Source organism: Meriones unguiculatus, chromosome 7 (assembly GCF_030254825.1).
Source record: "Meriones unguiculatus strain TT.TT164.6M chromosome 7, Bangor_MerUng_6.1, whole genome shotgun sequence".
Taxonomy (NCBI): Eukaryota; Metazoa; Chordata; class Mammalia; order Rodentia; family Muridae; genus Meriones; species Meriones unguiculatus.
The window spans coordinates 8,726,461-8,745,773 of NC_083355.1; the positions used below are offsets into that span (position 1 = coordinate 8,726,461).

A 19,313-nucleotide genomic window follows, 5' to 3' on the forward strand; every position below is an offset into this window, starting at 1 on the left:
AAGGAAAGGCTCTCAAGGCACTCGTCAGGTTAACATTTATGCCACAGATGTCTCAGAACATGATGTATTGGCCCTTTTAAGTTCAAACAACATTTGGCCAATTTTTAACTGGTCATTTTAAATTCCCATCTAGCTAGCTTTTATTGTTCTAAGAAGCACGATGCTGAAGAGGGCTGGAAGGTAGCTGTTTATGCCTGACACAAAATCGTTTGGACCATGAACACACAAGAGAAAAGGAAAATGAACATCTAGTTTCGGTTCGGGGTTTGACCCCTTCAAGTGCTCAGACAGCTTCCGGACTGCTAGACATTAAAGGGAATTCAGGTGGGAGCTGGTGATGCAGGAGAGTATTTACAGGTGATGCTTCAGCTCCATGGAAAACCACGTTGAGCGGCCCAGCAGAAGAAATCATGTTGCGTGTTCCTGTGAACACGCACAGATCTAGTATAAAAATGTGTGTGTGCGTGCGTGTGTGCATGCATGTAAATATGGAGGTCAAAGGTCAACCGCAGGCTCTGTCCACTTTCTTTTGAGGTAACATCTTTTCATTGACCTGCAACTCACCAAGTAGACTCCGCTGGCAGATCTGCAAGCCCGTTGGGTGGGATCTTCCATCTCCCCCTTCCCTGAAGAGAGCACGCATGCACGCCATTGTCACCATTCCCGGCTTTTTTCTTTTCTAATTTTTATTTTTTCTGTGGACCCTGTGGGTTGCAGTCAGCTCTTCATGCTTGAAAGGCAAGTGTTGTACTGCCTGGCTGGGCCCTTCCCCTGGCTCTACTATACAAACTTTAAAACTTGTTCCAGTGTTTCCAAAAAAAGTCACCAATGGGTGGCAAGTGACTTTTAGTTTTCCATGGTGCTTTTCTAAACTTTCCCTAGAGTATAGAAATGTCTGTCTTATCCGATGACATTTTCCCAAGGTGCACTGCCATCGGTGTGTACTGCCACTACCTGGCCACCAAGGCAAGATGACCCTTTGAGCCCAGGAGCTTGGAGACGCCCTGAACAGTGCAATGAAACTTCATCACTTTAAAAAAAAAAAAAAAAAAAAAAACAACAGAGAAATTATCTTAATGAACTTGAAAGGAAAATAATGTATATTATTTTAGGGCACAAAGAGACTTCCTGCCATCTATCCAGTGTACTTGCTTCTCACTGACTGGACCTTGTTTCTCCATGAGCAGTTAAAGTGGGCTTCCTCTAAAGCTCTCAGAGTCTCATAAGCTGGAGAGCTCAGTCAGCGCCGGCATGGAGATGCCGTGGGGTGCTTGCTCATGGGACTGAGTGGCCGTTTTGACAGCATGGTCACAGGAGGGTCGTGTCCAGAACATCATGTTCATGCCATGCCGGACAGCCTCGTGGAGTCGGCCTGCTACATTCCCTTGTAGCCAGAAGCAACTGAGACCTTAGAGATCCCACCCTTCCTGGGATGCCCAGGAGATAGAATTGGCTGGAGAAACCCAAGCCTCAGGACACACTCATTTAGTTGTGTCTTGGTAACCTGTATGACCTCAGAAGAGCCATGTGATGTCCAGCACTGTAGAGACAGATGCCAACCTGGAGCATTGCAGTGGCTCTTGTCTTATAAATGGTTATCCTGGTCCCCACTGGCTTCCACGGTGGTTCTCCGGCCTCCCAAGATAGCAAGCAGCTCCTGTGTAAGGAGCTCTCCCTGCTGAAGCAGGGTGCTGGCTGATTTTTTCATGTACCTCTTGGCCTTCTTGGAGCGAAAACAGAAAACAGAGCCTCCACCTTGGGCCATGAATGTTCTCTGCTTTCTTTTCTGTTGTCTCCATGGATCTCACCATGTATGGCCCCCACTGTTGACAAGCCAAGCCAACAAGGAAACCCATGAGCACAGCCCTGCCTGCAGAGCTTTAGCTCTCTGAAACCTCTTACTGTCTCATTTTGTTGAGAATGACGTGCCTTTAGACAGGACAGTTTTCATTTTTACTGTAGCCCACTGGATGGGGCCCTGTGCCCAGGAGGTAGACTTCTGGTTGGAGGAACTGCCATTTTTCATGGATTTTGTCATAAGGCTGACTTACAGGACAGGAGAGGATGTGGGAGATAAAATAGAAGGATGGCGAAGGAATGCCTCCCTCAGCTTGGGAAATTTATTTTTCTCTCACCCTGTCTGCCATGGTTGTATTTTCTTTTACATTCCCCATGTGTTGTGAAAGCAAAAATCCTCCCAGAGCTTTTATCCGAGGCAAGGAAATGGTGATTTCTGTCAAGACAACTCAGTTACTTTTTACCTCCTAGTCTTTAAAAAACTCTTTTGAAATTAAAAAAGAAGTTTGTCTGTATGTGTATAGGCACGTGTGTGCAGGTAACCAAAGGCCAGAGGAAGCTGGAGTTACAGGTAGTCGTGAGCTGCCCCATGTGGACACTGAGAGCAGCACACCAGTTCTTCACTGATGAGCTATCCCCCCGACCCCTGCCTTCTCTCCCCCCTGTGCTGTGTGTTGGAAAAGAATCTCATGTATCTTCGTGGTGGCCAGATGCAGGGAAGGGCCGGGCAGAGGCCTGTCCAGCTTTTGATGCACAGTAATAATGGGAAGATGTGAACACATGTCTACTCACTGGAGGAGTGGGGCATAGGAGGGCGTGGCTGGAATCTCAGATGAGGGTCTGCTGACCCTCCCCACTCCTCCTTCTATGGTGGGGACACTACCAGGCCTGATTTCTGATCTCCCAGAGGCCTCTTACCTTCCTGAGCATCTCTTGATTAAGATGTGTGATGTTTTGAATGAGATGTCCCCCATACTTGGTCCCCAGGTGGTAGTGCTCTTTGGGGAGGATTAGGGGGTGTGGCCTTGCTGAAGGAAGTATGCCATTGAGGGCAGATATTGCAGTTTCAAGAGCTGGAGAGGATGGGAACCACACAAGGAGAGCAACAGAACCAGAAAATTTGAACACAGGGAACTTCCCAGAGACTCATACTCCTACCAAGGACTATTCATGGAGATAACCTAGAACCCCTGCACAGATGTAGCCCATGGCAGTTCAGTCTCCAAGTGGGTTCACTAGTAATGGGAAGAGGGACTGCCTCTGACATAATCTGATTGGCCTGCTCTTTGATCACCTCCCCCTGAGGGGGGAGCAGCCTTACCGGGCCACAGAAGAAGACAATGCAGCCATTCCTGATGTGATCTGATAGACTAAGATCAGAAGGAAGGAGAAGAGATCCTCCCCTATCGGTAGACTTGGGGAGGAGCATGCGTGAAGAAGGGGGAGGGAAGGTGGGATCGGGAAGGGAGGAGGGAGGGGCTCATGGGGGGATACAAAGTGAATAAAGTGTAATTAATAAAAATAAGAAAAAGAAACAATATAAAAACAAAAACCAAACAAAAGCATGCCCTTTCAAGTACACTCTTGTGGCTTTCAGTTGTGAGTCCCCAGCTCTCTGCTACTGGCTCTGGCTGCTGTGTCTGCCTCCTGCTGTACCTGCCATCATGCACTCTTTCCTTCTGGATCTGTAAGCACTAATGAAACTCCTTCTTCTAGAATTGGCCTTGGTTCTGGTGTTTTATTACAGCCACAGAAAAGGGATTACTGCAAGACACGAATAGTTCTTATTGCCCAAGGGACAACATTCCAAACGTGGACAGGAGCATACTCAGGGATAGAGAAAGAGTCTAGAGTGGCCTGACACTGGGCAGTCTAAAATGATAATTTCCAAGTCAAATCATTTTCTCAGTTGAGGTTCCTTCTTCCCAGATGATGCCAGCTTGTGTCAAGTTGACAATAAGCAAAACAAAACAACAACAACAAAACAACAACAAAACAGCCAGCACAAGCATGCACCACCAAGCCCAGAAGTGCTGGGACTTGAACTTAAGTCCTTCTGGTTATGCGACAGGCACTTTATCAACTGAATGTCTCCCAGCCTGGCAAGGACTTTCTGGATGCAGCTGTCTTGCTGCTGGGCTCTCTGGAATCTGTGGTGGTCTCATTTGTACATGGGGACTCTAATACTGGGCAGCCTGGTTCAAGGTGGGCTACAGAGAAGCAGAGAGGCCTCTCTAAGGTTAGGATGAAGTTTTGAGAACACAATTAAGTCACTGGGAGTGAATCCAGGTCCATGAGATGGCTGCTTGTCCTTTAACACAGATAGATGGGCTTTTAATATTACTGGATATTATGGTTCTATTGCCTGAGAGTAGAAATTGTTTTACCTGGATCCTTGGAATGAAGAACATTTTAGTGAGTGGTTTGCTTAATGGATGAGAAATCTTTTGTTAATAGTGAGCCTGCCTCTTCCGCAGCTGCACATTTAATTTCTGCCAATTATGAGGACCCATTTGCTTACTCATAAGTGTTCAAGGTACAGCTGCAATGGCTTTTGGTGCCTGTCAAAACATGCCCTGCCTGAGAAGACCAGGAAATCAAATGAGCCGCCTTTCGCTGTGAGCTTCAAACCCTCTGATCACTGTGTGTGCCTGGTACTTGTTGGAGTGATAAATGGAAATTCTCTTTGTGACTAAAGAGGTTGTAAATAAACTTCCGATTGTGTTCCTTAAGCTCCAGGATGGGGCCCAGATGTCTCTCTGCCTAGAGGTCAGTAGCGGGGCTTGGTAAATACTTCGGTTCTCTTCCCACAAAGTTTCCTTGGTCTCCAGTGGAATCTCTTCCTGCCTGGAGCTCTGGAAGGTACAGAAGAACATTCTTATAGGCTTCAGATGGACGAACATGCAGGCCTGCTTTCCTTGCCGAGTGGAACTGGTGCCTCACCCTTGCTCCTTATAGGACCTGGGCTCTTGCCTGGGCACAGTTCGGAGTGTCAGATAAAATGCAGTGGGCTTGCCTGCGGAGTTGCTGCTCAAGCGTGAGGACCTGAGTTCTGACTCCAGGTCTCACAGAAATATATCCTTTGGTATAAGTGTTTTCCCATTCGGTGCTTGGGTTATGTTTACATGAACGAATTCTTGTTCTAAACTTCATTTATACCCAGTAACCTGTGTTTTCTGTCCTGTGTCTGGCATCGTTAGCAGGGGCCCTGTTCACAATAAGTTTTTCTTTCTATATTTGCAAAAGTGCTGTGACACTTCTCAAGATCCTAGGGCTACTGGAGGGGTACCGGCACCCCCCACCCCCCACCCCCCACCCCCCCGCTGCCAGAAAGAGTGGTATCTTAATATTGAGAGAGGAAATGACCGGAGATAATGAATGTCCCGTGGCACACTGTTGTAAGTAAAGCTGATACGGTGTTCTAGAAAAGAGACTGCATGACCTCCAGAAAGCTTCAAAGGAGTCAAAACCAGGCTGAGGTGGTTTACCTCAAGTTTCCCTCATCCAGGTGGATAGATCTGTCTGGTTTATACTGACCCCTTGCTGCTGCCAGCCAGACCTCCTCAGCCATTGCCATACAGAAGCGATCACGGGAAAATCACCTGTCTGTAAGGCATCAGCCAATCATGTGGTAATTAATTATTTGGAGGCCTTGTTTGTGCTGAGAGCATATCACAAAAGAGGAATGAAATGTGGCAAGTGATAGGCAACTCTACTTGTAATCAAGGAGATACAAATTAAGGGAACTAGCATAGTCTCTTTCCCATAAATGAATGCATTTTTGAGAACTACTCAGTACTGACTGAGATATGGCCAGTGAGAGCAACAAAAACTGCTGCTCATGGTGGTGTCAATGGCACCATTCTCCTGCTCCTTCCAAATTGTTGACTGTTTACACAGGTTAGTGTTTGCGATGATATTTGCTAAGTAAACACTTTAAAAGCAGCCTCAGTGCCCAGTAGTATGAGAAGGCCAGGACTACTCTATTGGTTGGCAATGCCTGAAAGGGTGTTTAATTATAAAAGCACTTGCTTCTGTCATGTTTAGTGGCAGCCAAGAGCATCGTATAATGTGATATTTCAGCTCAGTGCAAGTGCATGAGGATGCATAGGTGCGGGTCCCACCTCCGTGATTAGTGAGGTCGTGGTGGCTTGCATTGTCTTCTGTGTACTTGTTCAGTTTCCCACAGTTCCTTTAAGCATGTGTTAATTTTGTGACCAGAAAGAAGCTCATAGATGAGAATTTTTGAGTCGGGTATTTGACTGCATGGCGAGGTGGCTGGATATCACCCAGTCCTGTTCTGGTCCCTTCACCCCAAAGTTTGCATCCGATTGGTGACACTTCAATGAATGTTCTGACACTGACTTTTATGCCAGAACCCTATATCTGCATCTCTTTGCCGTCAGCTCAAAGGGCTCTGTAAGATTCAAGGACCCTCCTTGGTGCATGGTCTGGTAAGTCAGTGGAGTAAGAGGATTTGCTGGGCAGAGGTGCCCATGGTGCCCTTTTCTCTTTTTACTGTCTCTTGACAAACGATGGGCTAAGTTTATTGTCACTGTGCAGCTGACCCCTTGCCCAGTGCCTGGCCGTTGAGTCACAGCTTAAATGCCGAATGTGTTCTAAAGACAAAACAACTAAGAGTCCCCTGTGGAAATTTCCTTTCTCCTTTACCTTCTGGACTCAGGCCCACAGAAGATCAAAAGCCAAGAACAAGACTTTTGTTTTTCTCACGCTCTTATTGAAGCCGTCTCCTTTTCTACAGATTTGAGACCAAGAACAGTTTGAAGAGGGAGTAGAAATGAGAAAGCATAAAATGTGCAATTGAAGGGAATGCTCTCTTATCTATTTGTATTCTTTTATTTCTGTGTGTATGTCTGGTGTATGTATACATGTGAGTACGCATACACATATGCACACAGTATGTATGCATATGAGTGCGCTTGCCCATAGAGGCCAGAAGAGGGTCTGTGTTCCCTGGAGTTTAAGTTACAGGTGGTTAGTGGCCTCTGGAGAGTAGTAAGTGTGGTCACTGCTCTTATAGGTTCCTGTGATGAACATGGTCCATGGTGCATCATGTCACACAGAGAGGGGCATTTCCCAGGATAGGTACCCATCCTAGATGGGAAGGAAGGTTAGTAGGGATAAGGGAAGTAGACTTCTTTACACATAGTTCCTTGGGGGCAATTCCATTCTTTGTCACCAGGATATCCAGCAGCCCAACAAAACAATAAAACAGCAATCCAGCGATAGTAAAAACAGCAACAAGGACCACCACCAGCAGCAGCAGCAGCAGCAGCAGCAGCAGCAGCAGCAGCAGCAGCAGCAGCAGCAGCAGCAGCAGCAGCAGCAGCAGCAGGGTTCAGCAGAAGCAGCATGAAGTCTTCTCTGGAGCTTTTCTCTCTAGGAGTGAAATGTTCTCTCTTTCTCTCTCTGCATTCGTATTTATACCTTCTCAGAGTCTGTACCAGGATATTTTTCAGCTAGCAAAATCCATGCCCTCTACCAGAGACAGTTTCCTGCTGACAAGGATCACGTGCCTTCCCATGAGGCTGTTCATCAGCTGACAGATCACGTATCTCTCACAAGGCCACTATCAGCTATAGACAAAGCATTCCCACATCTCACACTTGGGACTACAACAAAAAGATAACTGCACAACACAACCCAAACTTCTACTCCCCTGCCCACCCACCTTTAATTTTTTTGTTTTCTTGCATACACACATGGAGGCAGCATGGAAGAAGAGGATCCACTAATCATTCCTGTTCCTTTGTTCTCAGCGAATCAGCTTGATTTGGGGCCTCCGCTGTAAATCACACTGTAATAATGCTCCCTAAGAACCGGCTTCTGAGGGCTGGAGAGATGGGTCAGCAATTCAAAACCACTTACTGCTCTTCCCAGTACCCACATGATGGCTCAAATCATCTGTAATGCCAGTTTAGGGGGAACCAATGCCCCTTTCTGGCTGGTGAGGGCACTGCATGCACATGGTGCATGTATGTTCATGCAAGCAAAACGCGCGCGCGCACATGCATGCGCGTGCTTGTGTGTGCACAGGTGCGCAAATGCGGGGTCAGCGGACAGCTGTGGGCCTTGGTCCTCCCTTAGGGATCGCCCACCAGGCTTTCTCTTCACCCAGAGACTTAGGCTGGGTCAACTGGGCTGTGAGCCTCTAGGAATCTGTTTACCTCCATTTCCCGTCAGGCTCTCACTGGGATTACAGGTACCTGCTGGGCTTAAGTTTTAGTTACGCTTATCTATATAATTCAGTGTGTGCATTTGGAAGTCAGGGGACAACTTGTGGATGTTGGTTCTCTCCTACCATGTGAATCCAGGGATCAAACTTGGCAGCCAGCCTCTTGCCAGATTTCTAGAAGACTTCTGGGGGTCTGAACTCAGGTCCTCATGCATGCGACATGATTGCTGTATTGAGTGAGATGCACCCCCAGCCCTCTTCTTCCATCCTTCTGTTTTGCCTCCCGATGCAGTTCTTACACCCACAGTACACAGCCACTCCACATCCCTGGCCACTCATTATCATGTTTCGTAACAGGGCTGTAGAAACAAAGACCTTTCTTGGGGATTTGAAGCTGTGTGCACTCAGTAGGTAAGAATTGCCTGTTGTGTTATCCTAATGAACGCAACTCCAGAGAGATCTGGGAACTTTTCCATTCTCTCTCATGGCTGGTGATCTGTTAATTAGCATTGCTGTATTCATTGGAGGCCTGAGATTCCATCACTGGGCCCATTTGATTCAACCAGTCCTCCTCTCAGGGACTGCAGGCCATCTGCGTCCTCATGTGGTGGGGCCCAGGGGCGATGAAAGGGGAGGCTAGCTCCAGATCCACCTCCCTAGATGTGTCTTGAATCCTCGAGGACACAGTCACGCTTCCACGCCATCTGTGCATGTTTGGCTGCGGAGTGGATTGTGGCTTCCACTGTGCTTTTATTGTGGTTGCTGATCAGGATGGCTCTGCACCACCCTGGAGAGGACCTCAGGGCTTGTCATGTCACAGGGACGGCTGTGTCTTAGACAGCAGACAACAGAGTTTGCTCAGCTCATGTCTCCAGGTTTATGTCCTCCAGGTGTCATCCATTGGTGTGCAGGGATGAGAGATTCCCAGCCTTGGTATCTTTCTCTTTTTAAAGGAATTTTTTTCTTTTCTTTTCTTTTCTTTTCTTTTCTTTTCTTTTCTTTTCTTTTCTTTTCTTTTCTTTTCTTTTCTTTTCTTTTCTTTTCTTTTCTTTTCTTTTCTTTTCTTTCTTTCTTTCTTTCTTTCTTTCTTTCTTTCTTTCTTTCTTTCTTTCTTTCTTTCTTTCTTAATTCTATGCATGTGTCTTATGAGTGTAGTTGCCCACAAAGGCCAGAAGAGTGCACTCCAGTGTCCCCTGGAGCTGGGGTTCCAAGAAGTTGTTAGCCACCCAATAGAACCATAAGAGTTCTATTGAGGTTTGAACCATCTTTCCAGCCCTCCATAGCAGGAATTTCCCACTTTTGGAAGGAAGTTCCCCCAGTGGAGATGGGAAAGAGGAATGCTGTTGTCTGTCACTCTCAGTTGAGGGCATGAACAATAGTGCCATACCCAGAGCCCCGGAGTGTGACCCTTCTGCCATCTCCCATAGTCAGGGATCTTCCAAACCTGGACACATGGGAGGGTAAAGTGGGGCTCACAGTCCCCGTGGGAGGGTGGGGTGCCGCTCAATGTCAGAGTCTAACCCAGCAAAGACAAAGCCATAGGCTCCATCTTCAGTACCACAAAATATCATCAGCAGGAGCAGCAGGAGTAGACCCACTCTACTGTGGACGGCATTATTCCTTAAGCAGGAGGTCCAGAACTATATTAGGGTGGAGAGATGGAGCTGAGCCCGAGCAAGTGGATGTGCATTCATTGCTTATGACTGTGGCTGTAATGTGACTAGTTCTTTAAATCCTACCGCTTTGACTTCCCCATAGTAATGGATTGTAACCTGGAATTCTGTGCTAAAATAACCCCTTTCTCTCTTAAGCTTTCTTTTTGTTAGAGTATTTTATCACAGTGACTGAAGTGAACTAGAATAATCAACACCATTGCAAGTCTCCTGAGAGGATGAGCCCAAAGGGCAATCCATGTGTGGCTGCTGTGCTCTTAGTGAGCGCTGGAAAACAGGATCTAATCTCTGCCTGAGATACTCAGGTTGTGCACTATTAGGTCTGTCTCTGCCAAGTCCCTGCTTCCTGTTCTTGCTACCATGCTTACCTGCAGACAGCCGTCAGGAATACACAGACAACTCAGGCATGCTGGACTTTTAGGCCATGCACCTAAGAAACACCATTAAGACAACAGTCTAAGAAAGAGTAACACTCCAGTCTAAACCAGAAGAACGTTTCTTTCTTTCTTTCTTTCTTTCTTTCTTTCTTTCTTTCTTTCTTTCTTTCTTTCTTTCTTTCTTTCTTTCTTTCTTTCTCTCTTTCTCTCTCTCTCTCTCTCTCTTTCTTTCTTTTTTTTTTTGAGACAGAGTCTTTTATGTATCCCAGCCTGTTCTTAAACTTGAGATCCTCCTGCCTCAGCCTCCCAAGGGCTGGAATTTGGAAAATGAGCCATCATACCTGACAATCCAAGTGAGGATTTTCAAATTGTTAGTATATAAACTCAGCCCCTAGTGTTCCTTGGGACCTGAGAAGCCATCTATTTCTGTCTTTGTGTCTCTTTGACTGTATGCTTGCCTGTCTTTGCTTACTGGAGCACATCACTTCCTCTGTCCATCTGCTTAGCTGCCTGTTTTTCTCCATTCTTCAAAGTTGCTCTTAAACCCCAGAATCTGTCAGCCTCTGCAAGTCACCTGCAAGTCACCCTGTGTTCTAGGAGAGGGGAATCTGATGGGCTGAGCCTGACACCTGAGTTGTTCTCCTTGGATCTCAGGATGATGACCAAGAGTGAGGTCACAAAATCCTGTAGAGTGCTTGGAGAAACGGAACATATTACCAAAAATACCAGTTTATAGATTCAGCACTTAGAGTATTCCAAGCACTTCGGTGCATTCTCTTGTTGAATCTTCTTCCTTGCTTGGTTCTAGGGATTGATCTAACTGGAGTGGTAAGGGAATGGAGAAATGACAAACACACAGACACGCTGACATATAAAAGCTGGGATCGGGTGGGGTGGGCTCTCTGAGGGAGAAGCTGCAGCACCCTAGAAATTTAGTGGGTTGACTATGTAGAGTTGAACATAGAGGAAGGTTAGTATATACAACTGAATCGAGGAGGCAGGGTTATTATATACAGCTGGACAAGGAGGCAGGGCTATTACATACAGCTGGACAAGGAGGCCGGGCTATTACATACAGCTGGACAAGGAGGCCGGGCTATTACATACAGCTGGACAAGGAGGCAGGTTAGTGTATATAGCTGATCAAGGAGGCAGATTTAGCTAATCAAGTAGGAGTCTGTATGGGAGCAGTCTTTAGGCCATAAACATAGGGGGTAGGGGCCAGGGAGCCTCCATGGACATTGTCTTTACACACTGTCCACACTCACACTCAGACCCCAGGAAAGCTTTGCCCTCCCTCTGAGACTCCCCCAAGGAAGGCTTTGCCACTCCCATGGAGCTCAAATATTGATACCTGACATGGCCGGCCCACGCCTATGTCAACAGCACTCATTCACCCAAGACTTCTCTCCCTCCCTAAAACCCTTAACCCCGAGGAAATATTTCATTGCCCCGTTGTTTTGAATCAGGAAAATACAGTACAGAGTGATGAAAATACTTGGTTAGCAAGCATCACTCAGTTGGTGTGTGGCCTGGTCATGAATTAAAATGATGGCCTGATTCCATAGCCTGTGTTTCTTATCTGTTCTCAGCATCCCTGTCCTTCTGTGGCCATTTTTACCCAGACTTCTTAGAACCCAGACTCTAGGCTCAGGGTGTCTAGTTCCTGCATGCTTGCTGAAAGACTGTCCAAGGGAGTGGCTGAGCCATCAAGAGATGCTTGGTCCGAGGCAGTCTAGATGTAGGAGACTTGGAGACTTCCTCTTGCTGCTGCTTGCCCAAAGAGTCAGTGTGCATGTTTTTACAGACCTTCTCTCTCCATTCTTTTTGCACAGACAAGAGTGAGAATGGCGAGGTATACCAGAGGAAGAAAGTGACAGCTGCTGGCCTCCCAGAGGGCACTGCCCTCTCAGGGTCGGTGCAAGAGAACTCAGGGCAGCCTGGGGTCAGCAGCTGGAGAAGGATCGCTCTGCTCATCCTGGCCATCACCTTACACAACGTTCCAGGTGAGGACTGGTCCTGGGGCTGTCTGCCACCTGCTTGAGGGTTGAGCCATTCATTATCTACACAGCTGTGTGGCCGGAAAGGGGGAACTGTCAGTAGTGACATGAGTAACATTTGGAGGGGAGAGGAGGTGAGGCCACTCTATGCTATGGATGATTTATTCTATAATGAATATAAATATATTCTATACAATTAAAATCTTACAATGAATAAAATAATATAACTTATTCTATATCTTTAGATGTTCCACCTTCCCATTCCAGTTACTTTAAATAACCTCTGCTGTTTTGACCCAGGAGTCCCTTTCTTTACATTTCTGGTACCAGATACCAGATCATGTGGAATGTAGTTTTATCACCTCCGTGATTGTTGGGATAGAGGGAGCTTCCTGTAAGTGCAGGATGTCTCCAGTTCTGACCGATGCTTTGTATGACATATTGAGTTCTGGGCTTGGGAGACAGCTCAGTCAGTAAAGCGTGTGTTGTCCAGATCAACAAGCTGGATGTGGTGGCATGAGCCCATCATCTCCGAACTGGGGAGGCAGGGCAGGAGGGTCCTCGGGGCTTCCTGACCGTCAAATTAGCTTATTCTCAGGGGTTCTCAACCTTCCTAGCGCTTTGACCCTTTAATACAGTTCCTCATGTTGTGGTGACCCCCAACCGTAAACTTGTTTTTGTTGCTGCTTCATAACTGTACTTTTGCTACTGCTGTGAATAACAATGTAAATGTGTGTTTTCCAATGGTCTTTGGTGACCCTTGTGAAACGGTCATCTGACCCCCAAAGGTCTCGTGATCCACAGGCTGATAACAAATGATTTGGAGAGTTCTGGGACAGCGAGAGACTCCGTCACCATCAACTAAATGAACGGAGTTGAGAAATGACACCTAAGGTGACCTCTAGCTTTTACGCAAACATGCACACATGTGGACCCCCACTGAAACAGGCACACCCGCAAACATGTACCCCACCGCACACATATACCAAGAAAACAGTATGGAATTCTGCCATGATTGGCACTCATGTTTCAATCACGTGCTTTCTCTGTATGGACCTCTGTCTGAGATTTTTACAGATCTTTTCCTATAACAGAGTGACTTATTTCATGTCTTTGGATTTAATTTAATGGTGGGAGATTTACTTTATTTAAAAGATAGTATTTCTTTTAGAGCAACGAGAAGCTACAAGTAGGCATAAAATCCTAAACAATAAGGCTGCTACAAAAATAAATAAATGAGGGACCCTGAGATGCTAGGGACACATTCTAGCTCTGCCACCCACAAGTTTATCTCTGAATACTGTTTACTTTTCTCGTGGATGAAATGGGACTAATATACCAACTGGTTTCTTTTGAGACTTCTATGAAACATGCACATAGCCGTTGGCTTCATCACTGTGCTCAGGCCTTCAGAGCATTTGACAGATGGGGGCCACTGTGTGGGCCAGGCTCCTCAGGTCTTTCAACCATGACTTTGTCAGTCTTCTTAATCATTCCCATCCATCCTTTGCTGAAAGTTGAGCGTGTGCTGAAAGTTGAGCATGCATGGTCACCTTCCCTGGGGACCATGCTGAGTGATTTGCTTTTTGGCTCCGCAGAGTTCAGAGATTCCATGTGTTGCCTGTGACAGGAACAGTGCAGCTGGCCAAGGCTCTCTAGAGTGACAGTGTTTCTCTCTTAAGACCCACGTAGCTGTCCTGCCATCTCCTGGCTTTAATTTTGTAGCAGGAGAGAACACGGCCAGGGATGAGGCTAGTCCTCTGGAGAACTTGGTACTCTTATTTGGGCAAAGAAGACACCACATGTAGCCTTGTCTGCACTATTATAGACTAGTACATATGGAATCTGCCCAAAATGCTGTACACCTGAAAACTATTCGGCTGGGCTTTTTCTCTGGGATGAGAGAAACATGTTTCTGTAGTAATTTCCATCATAATTACAGCAATTTCGATCGTGTAATTGTATACAGGCTGTTTTTCTTAGAATTTTCCTCATCGCCTGTCTCTCTGCCATTTTCCTCTTGGCACTTCAGCCCTTTCTGGGTCAGATGTACTTTTTCTAAGGCTCCCCACTTAGTCTGTCTTCAGAAGGAGTCTCATATGGGACCCCCTATATACAGTTCACAGAGAAGACCTAAATGGATTCGCACTGTTGGGGGTTCCTGCCATGAGACCCACAGTATCTTAAATTGCCCATTGGAAGTCTGAGGACTCCTGAATCTCCCCCAGCCTGTGAAATACAGACCGCTGCAGAAGCAGTGTTACCTGTGTTATCCTGTCAGCCATGGGATGGTCCCACATTCAAGACCTCTTATCAACCAGTCTAAAGGATAAAGATCCACCCAGTGGGCTCAGAGGAAGGTCCAGTGAGGATACTGGCTCGCCGTGTGCCACGGTGCTCTCTGTTTCCTCAAAGGATGTGAAAATACCTTCGAGGCAGGCTTTCCATCAACGCACTGGGGTACCAGACTGCCTCCAGATGAGCCTTGCCCACACATAGCACATCTGCACTATCTTCCCATGCTCTGCCAAGGTTGGAGCAGGTATGAGAGGAGATGGGTCAGGGGGTTCCCAAGGCTCTGAGGTGACCAGCTACAGGGATTGGGTTGTGGTTAAGATCATCTAGGAAGAGGATGGGAACTGAGCTGTGAATTGTGAGGTTTGACACCTGTCAGGCAGGGGAGATTGTGAGCAGAAGGCTGGGTTCGCAGGTTGGAGTCTGACTACAAGGGTAAACTGTGACTCCTGGACTCTTGAAGTAGTTAGTATTAATTGTCAACCTGACAGCACCTGGAATCACCTAGACGCCAAACCCTCAGTCTGACCGGTGAGGGATTATTTAGCGCTGGAGTCTTGAGAGTGATTATGTTGATTAGATCCTTTAAGTGGGGAGACCAACCACCCTAAAAGGGATGGGTGCTGGAATACATTAAGTAGCTCAACAGAACCCTTCACCTCTCTCTGCTGCTTTGTGGGTTTATGTGACCGGATAGCCAAGATCCTACTGTTTGGCTTCCCTGCCACACAGGTGCACTTTTAAACTATGAACCTTCTCTCTTAAGGTGCTTTCACGCAGGCATTTTATCACAGCAACAAAAAATTAACTGAGACAGTATGTGGCTGCTCTGGAGACCTTTGGCACCCTAGGACATCCCCCAAGGTCTAAGTGCAGAATATAACATCCTGGGGGCCGGGGGCTGCTCCGGAGCAGCTTAGCAAGCCTTGGGGTGATGGCTTAGCATGCATGGAGCCCGAAGGCTGATGCCCAGAACTGCATAAACTGGGCACTGTGGTGCACACCTGTACTCCCAGCATGCTGGAAGGTAGAAGCAGGAGGATAAGAAGATCAAGGTTATCCTTGGCTACATAACAAGTTAGAGGCCAGCCTGAGTTACATGAGATCCTGTCTGAAAAAAAAAAAAAATTACATAACTCTGAAGTTCCCAGCAGGGTTCATTTCTCATGCCTCTGGTTTCTGCTTTAGTCTGAAGAGGATAACTCACCCACAGTTCCTGTCAGTTGTGTGATGCTCTCTGACAAGAATCATTTTAAAAGCCTGCCCAGCCCCAGCTGCCTCTGAAAAGGTCTCTCTCTCTCTCTCTCTCTCTCTCTCTCTCTCTCTCTCTTTAACACCATCTTTTATGGTTTATTAAAAATTTAGGTTCAGCTTTGACATTCCCCAAGATACTGTGTTTTCAGATAGACTTTCTATAATGACTTAATGGATAATTGATTTTTTTTGAAGTTTTTGTCTTTGCTGGTTCAGTTTTGTATGTCCTGAAGATGACATTTTGTTTAAAAAAATTGTATTGCAATGTGGGAAAAAAGAAAGAAAGGCTTCTTTATGGCTGGCCTGGCTTTGGAGTGTTCTGGAGTACGAGCATACACATGAGAGTGTTCGTACTTACCCCAGGCACCTAAGTTAATGTGTAAAACCTACCTATGAGGACAAACGAATTTCTGAGTCTCTGTGCTTCTTGGTCCTCCTTGACTCCAGTCAAGTTATAGACCTTTGTCAGTTACTGTTCATCACTGTGACAAAATGCTCAAGAGAAACCCAGTTAAAGGGAAAAAGGATTACCTTGGCTCAGGATTTCAGCCATCTGGCTCCAGTGCTTTGGGCTTGAGGCAAGGCAGAGTGTCATGACAGCAGGCATGTGTGGTATCTCCTGTTGTGACATGTACCATTATATACTCCGTTGTTTAAATCCCTGTGTTTTCCTGTTAGATGGGGCGTCTTTTCAAAAGGTCACTGCGTGTTCTTTTATTAACCCAATATCACAGCATGGGCTGGAGCTCCAACCTAGTCCATGGCCACTTCATACCCCAGCACCAGGAAGGGCAGGAACATTCCCTTCCTACCTCCTTTGTAGGAGAGCAGAGGAGTTGAACAATTGTTTCCCTTCTGTGTTGGCTACCAGGTGGGTTAATGGTAGATATTTTTGCTGTGTGTGTGTGTGTGTGTCGTGCACATGGGCATGAAATGGAAGCTGGAGGTTGATATCCAGTGTCTTCCTCGGTCACCCTTCACTCTTTGAGGCAGGGTCTCTCACCGGGACTCGGGGCTCAGTGATGAGGCTGGACTGGCTGGCCTATAACTCTCAGGGATCCTCTCATGTCCACCTGCCCAGCTCTGGGACTGCGGGTCACGCTGCCACCCCCAGCTTCTTGCACTGATTCTGGGCATGAGTGGCAGGCCTTCACACACTGATTATGTGCTGGTTAAGACTCATTGTGTTGTTGCCTTCATTACTTGTTTTCTCATTCCTCTCTCCTTACAGACGAGAGCCAAGTTCACTGTGACAGTTGTTGCTCTGCTGTAGAGACCTGGGGGCTGCTGTTTGTGTCTCCAGGACAGCACAGTGGTTGATTTTAATTATTTGGCTTGTCATCATTGCTAGTTTCTAATAATGGCTTCAAAAGGAATGCTCGGGGTTTGAGTCAGAAGTGATTTTAGTTTCAGGGAACTCAAGAACAAATTTAGAAAACAAAATATTGATGGTGACTGGCTGTTCCTGAGGGCTAAGGTTATAACTAATTTTTATTTTCTTCATGGTTTTGTAAGATTTAGAGACAAACTTCCCTGTGAAAAAATACGATTGCTTGTGATGAAATAAAAGTGGTTTGGGAAGGGGATCTCCCAGGGTGAGTTAACTACCTCTGAATGCCCACCAAAGGAGAGAAAGAAGTTATACAACAGGAACCGTTTTATTTGGGCTAGCCTGGTGATCTCAGATGGTGAATGCTGAGAGGGAAATTAGGAGTGTGTAGCAGAGACAATCTTATTTGGGCTAGCCTGGTATTCTTGCATGGTAGAACAAGGATAAGAACTCTCTGGGGCCGAGTGTGTGTGTGTGTGTGTGTGTGTGTGTGTGTGTGTGTGTGTGTAACTAATCTCATTCCCAAGGGCTCCATTTTCATGATGTAATGACCCCCAAAGCTGTCTCCTAACAGCATCCTTTGTGTTAGAAGCAGGATGAAGGACTGTATTAGTTAACTATAGGTGCTTTAACAACTTTTTACTAACACATGGCTTAAAAACGAGATCAGATTTATACTCCTACAGTTATGGTGGTCAAGGGTCTTAAATCAGTTCTTAAGTTGTTGACAAAATTCTGATTTGCTGGAGCCTTCAGTGTGGGGTTTGGGGACATCCATTTCTTCTTCCTTCTAGCTTCTACAGGCTTCTGGTTGGCTGTCAGTCTAATCTGTGCCTCGTTGTTTTCTGTGTCTGATCTCCTCTTGTTGCCTTCTTGTTTGAACCTTTGACTGCCTCACCAAATAATTCAGGACAACTGGAATCTGATAATTCTCTTTTGCCAGGAGGGCTCAGGCGTTAGATCTTGAATGTTTTAATGGTCCTCATTGCTGAGCCACAGAAGCCAGACCAATCATTGGAACACTGGCCAGAAACAATTAGCTTAAGTCCTCCAGGGTTTTCCTCTTGTCCTTCCCTGGAGCTCCAGCTCTGTCTTGTTTCCATTCCAAAGATGCCTCTGGTAGGACTTCTAAATGATTCTCTGTACTCACTAAGTACGTTCTGCCTGGCCCTCATCCAGGGAGGGGGTGAGTGGGGTTCAGGAGATATTTACTTGGCCTTCTTTCATATGTGTGTGCAGTGAGGGTGCCATGGGGGTGCTGCTGTGTTCATCGTGTGTGTGCCACTGTTACTCCAGTACTTCACAGAAACCGCTTAAGTGAGAAACAGGTTTTGGATTCAAAGGGGAAAAGTTTTGGTTTGGCTCATGGTTTCCATGGTGCTGTCCATCACAGTGGCAGAAGACATGGCAGACAAAGTACCTGGGTCTATGAAAGAGGTGACAGGATCCAGAGACAAGGTACAAGGAAGCCCCCAGTGGCCTGCTTCTTCTAGCTAGGCCTCCCCTCCCCAAACAGTGCCACCAGCCAGGACCAAGGACTCAAAATATGAGCCCATTTGAGGCCCATTTCAGGATTCAACCATTACAGTTCCTACCTCCGTCCTATGGACCACTCCTCTGCTTCACCGCACCACGTGACCCTTTGTGACCGAAAAGACGTTTATAGCAAATGCATTCCTGGCTGTCTTTTACTGAAGGTGACAACATATCCAAGTGTTTTCTCTCCTTCCTGGAGAACCTCACCGTCTGACATTTTTCCCAGTAATGCTCTGTTTTAAAGAACTGGGTTGTAGGCAGTCCACTGATCGCTTGAAGGTACGACTTACCCTCCCACACAGAGGACACTGTTCCTGCTAATTTCCCTCGAGAGAGAATCAACATGCCATAAAAACAACCCTTTCGAGGTATACAGGTGTCAAAGGATGTGCAACTATCACCACGGCCATTCGCTCTCGCCATCCTGTAGAGAAATCACGCACCCAGCGCCAGTCAATTTTCCAGTTCCCCAGCTCTACCTTCCAACTCTATCTCCCGTCTTGATTTTCTTACTCTGCCCTTCCATAGATGGTGCCATGCACTCTGCGTGTGCTCTGCCTCCTCCAGTTTCTTCACCCCGTTCTTCTGTTTTCTGGCATTTGTGTTAGGTGTGCATCGCCGGTAAACCTAGAACATTCTTCATTCTGTGATGTGATGGGTAATCATTATCAATGGGACTGCATATGAGACACACCTCTGTGTTTCCAGGGACGCTCTACTCAGTCGAAACGTCTACCTGATATGCATACCAGTCCAAGGGCTGGGGATGGAATCCCAAAGGGAAAGTGAGCTGAGCCCAGTGTTCTTCTCTCTCAGTGTTCATCTTCCTAATTGTGAATGCAGGGTGTTCGGCTG

General features: G+C 46.6%; 1 protein-coding gene across 9 annotated transcripts in view; it reads left to right on the forward strand.

Annotated features, from left to right (window-relative positions):
* Slc39a11 (solute carrier family 39 member 11) overlaps window positions 1–19,313 on the forward strand; it is a 389,328-nt gene that overhangs the window by 248,681 nt on the left and 121,334 nt on the right. For all 9 annotated transcript variants that reach the window (XM_060386462.1, XM_060386454.1, XM_060386455.1 and 6 more), the window contains one exon: window positions 11,879–12,049. In XM_060386462.1, coding sequence (XP_060242445.1) covers window positions 11,879–12,049 — 171 coding nt within the window. The remainder of the gene's footprint in view (window positions 1–11,878; window positions 12,050–19,313) is intronic.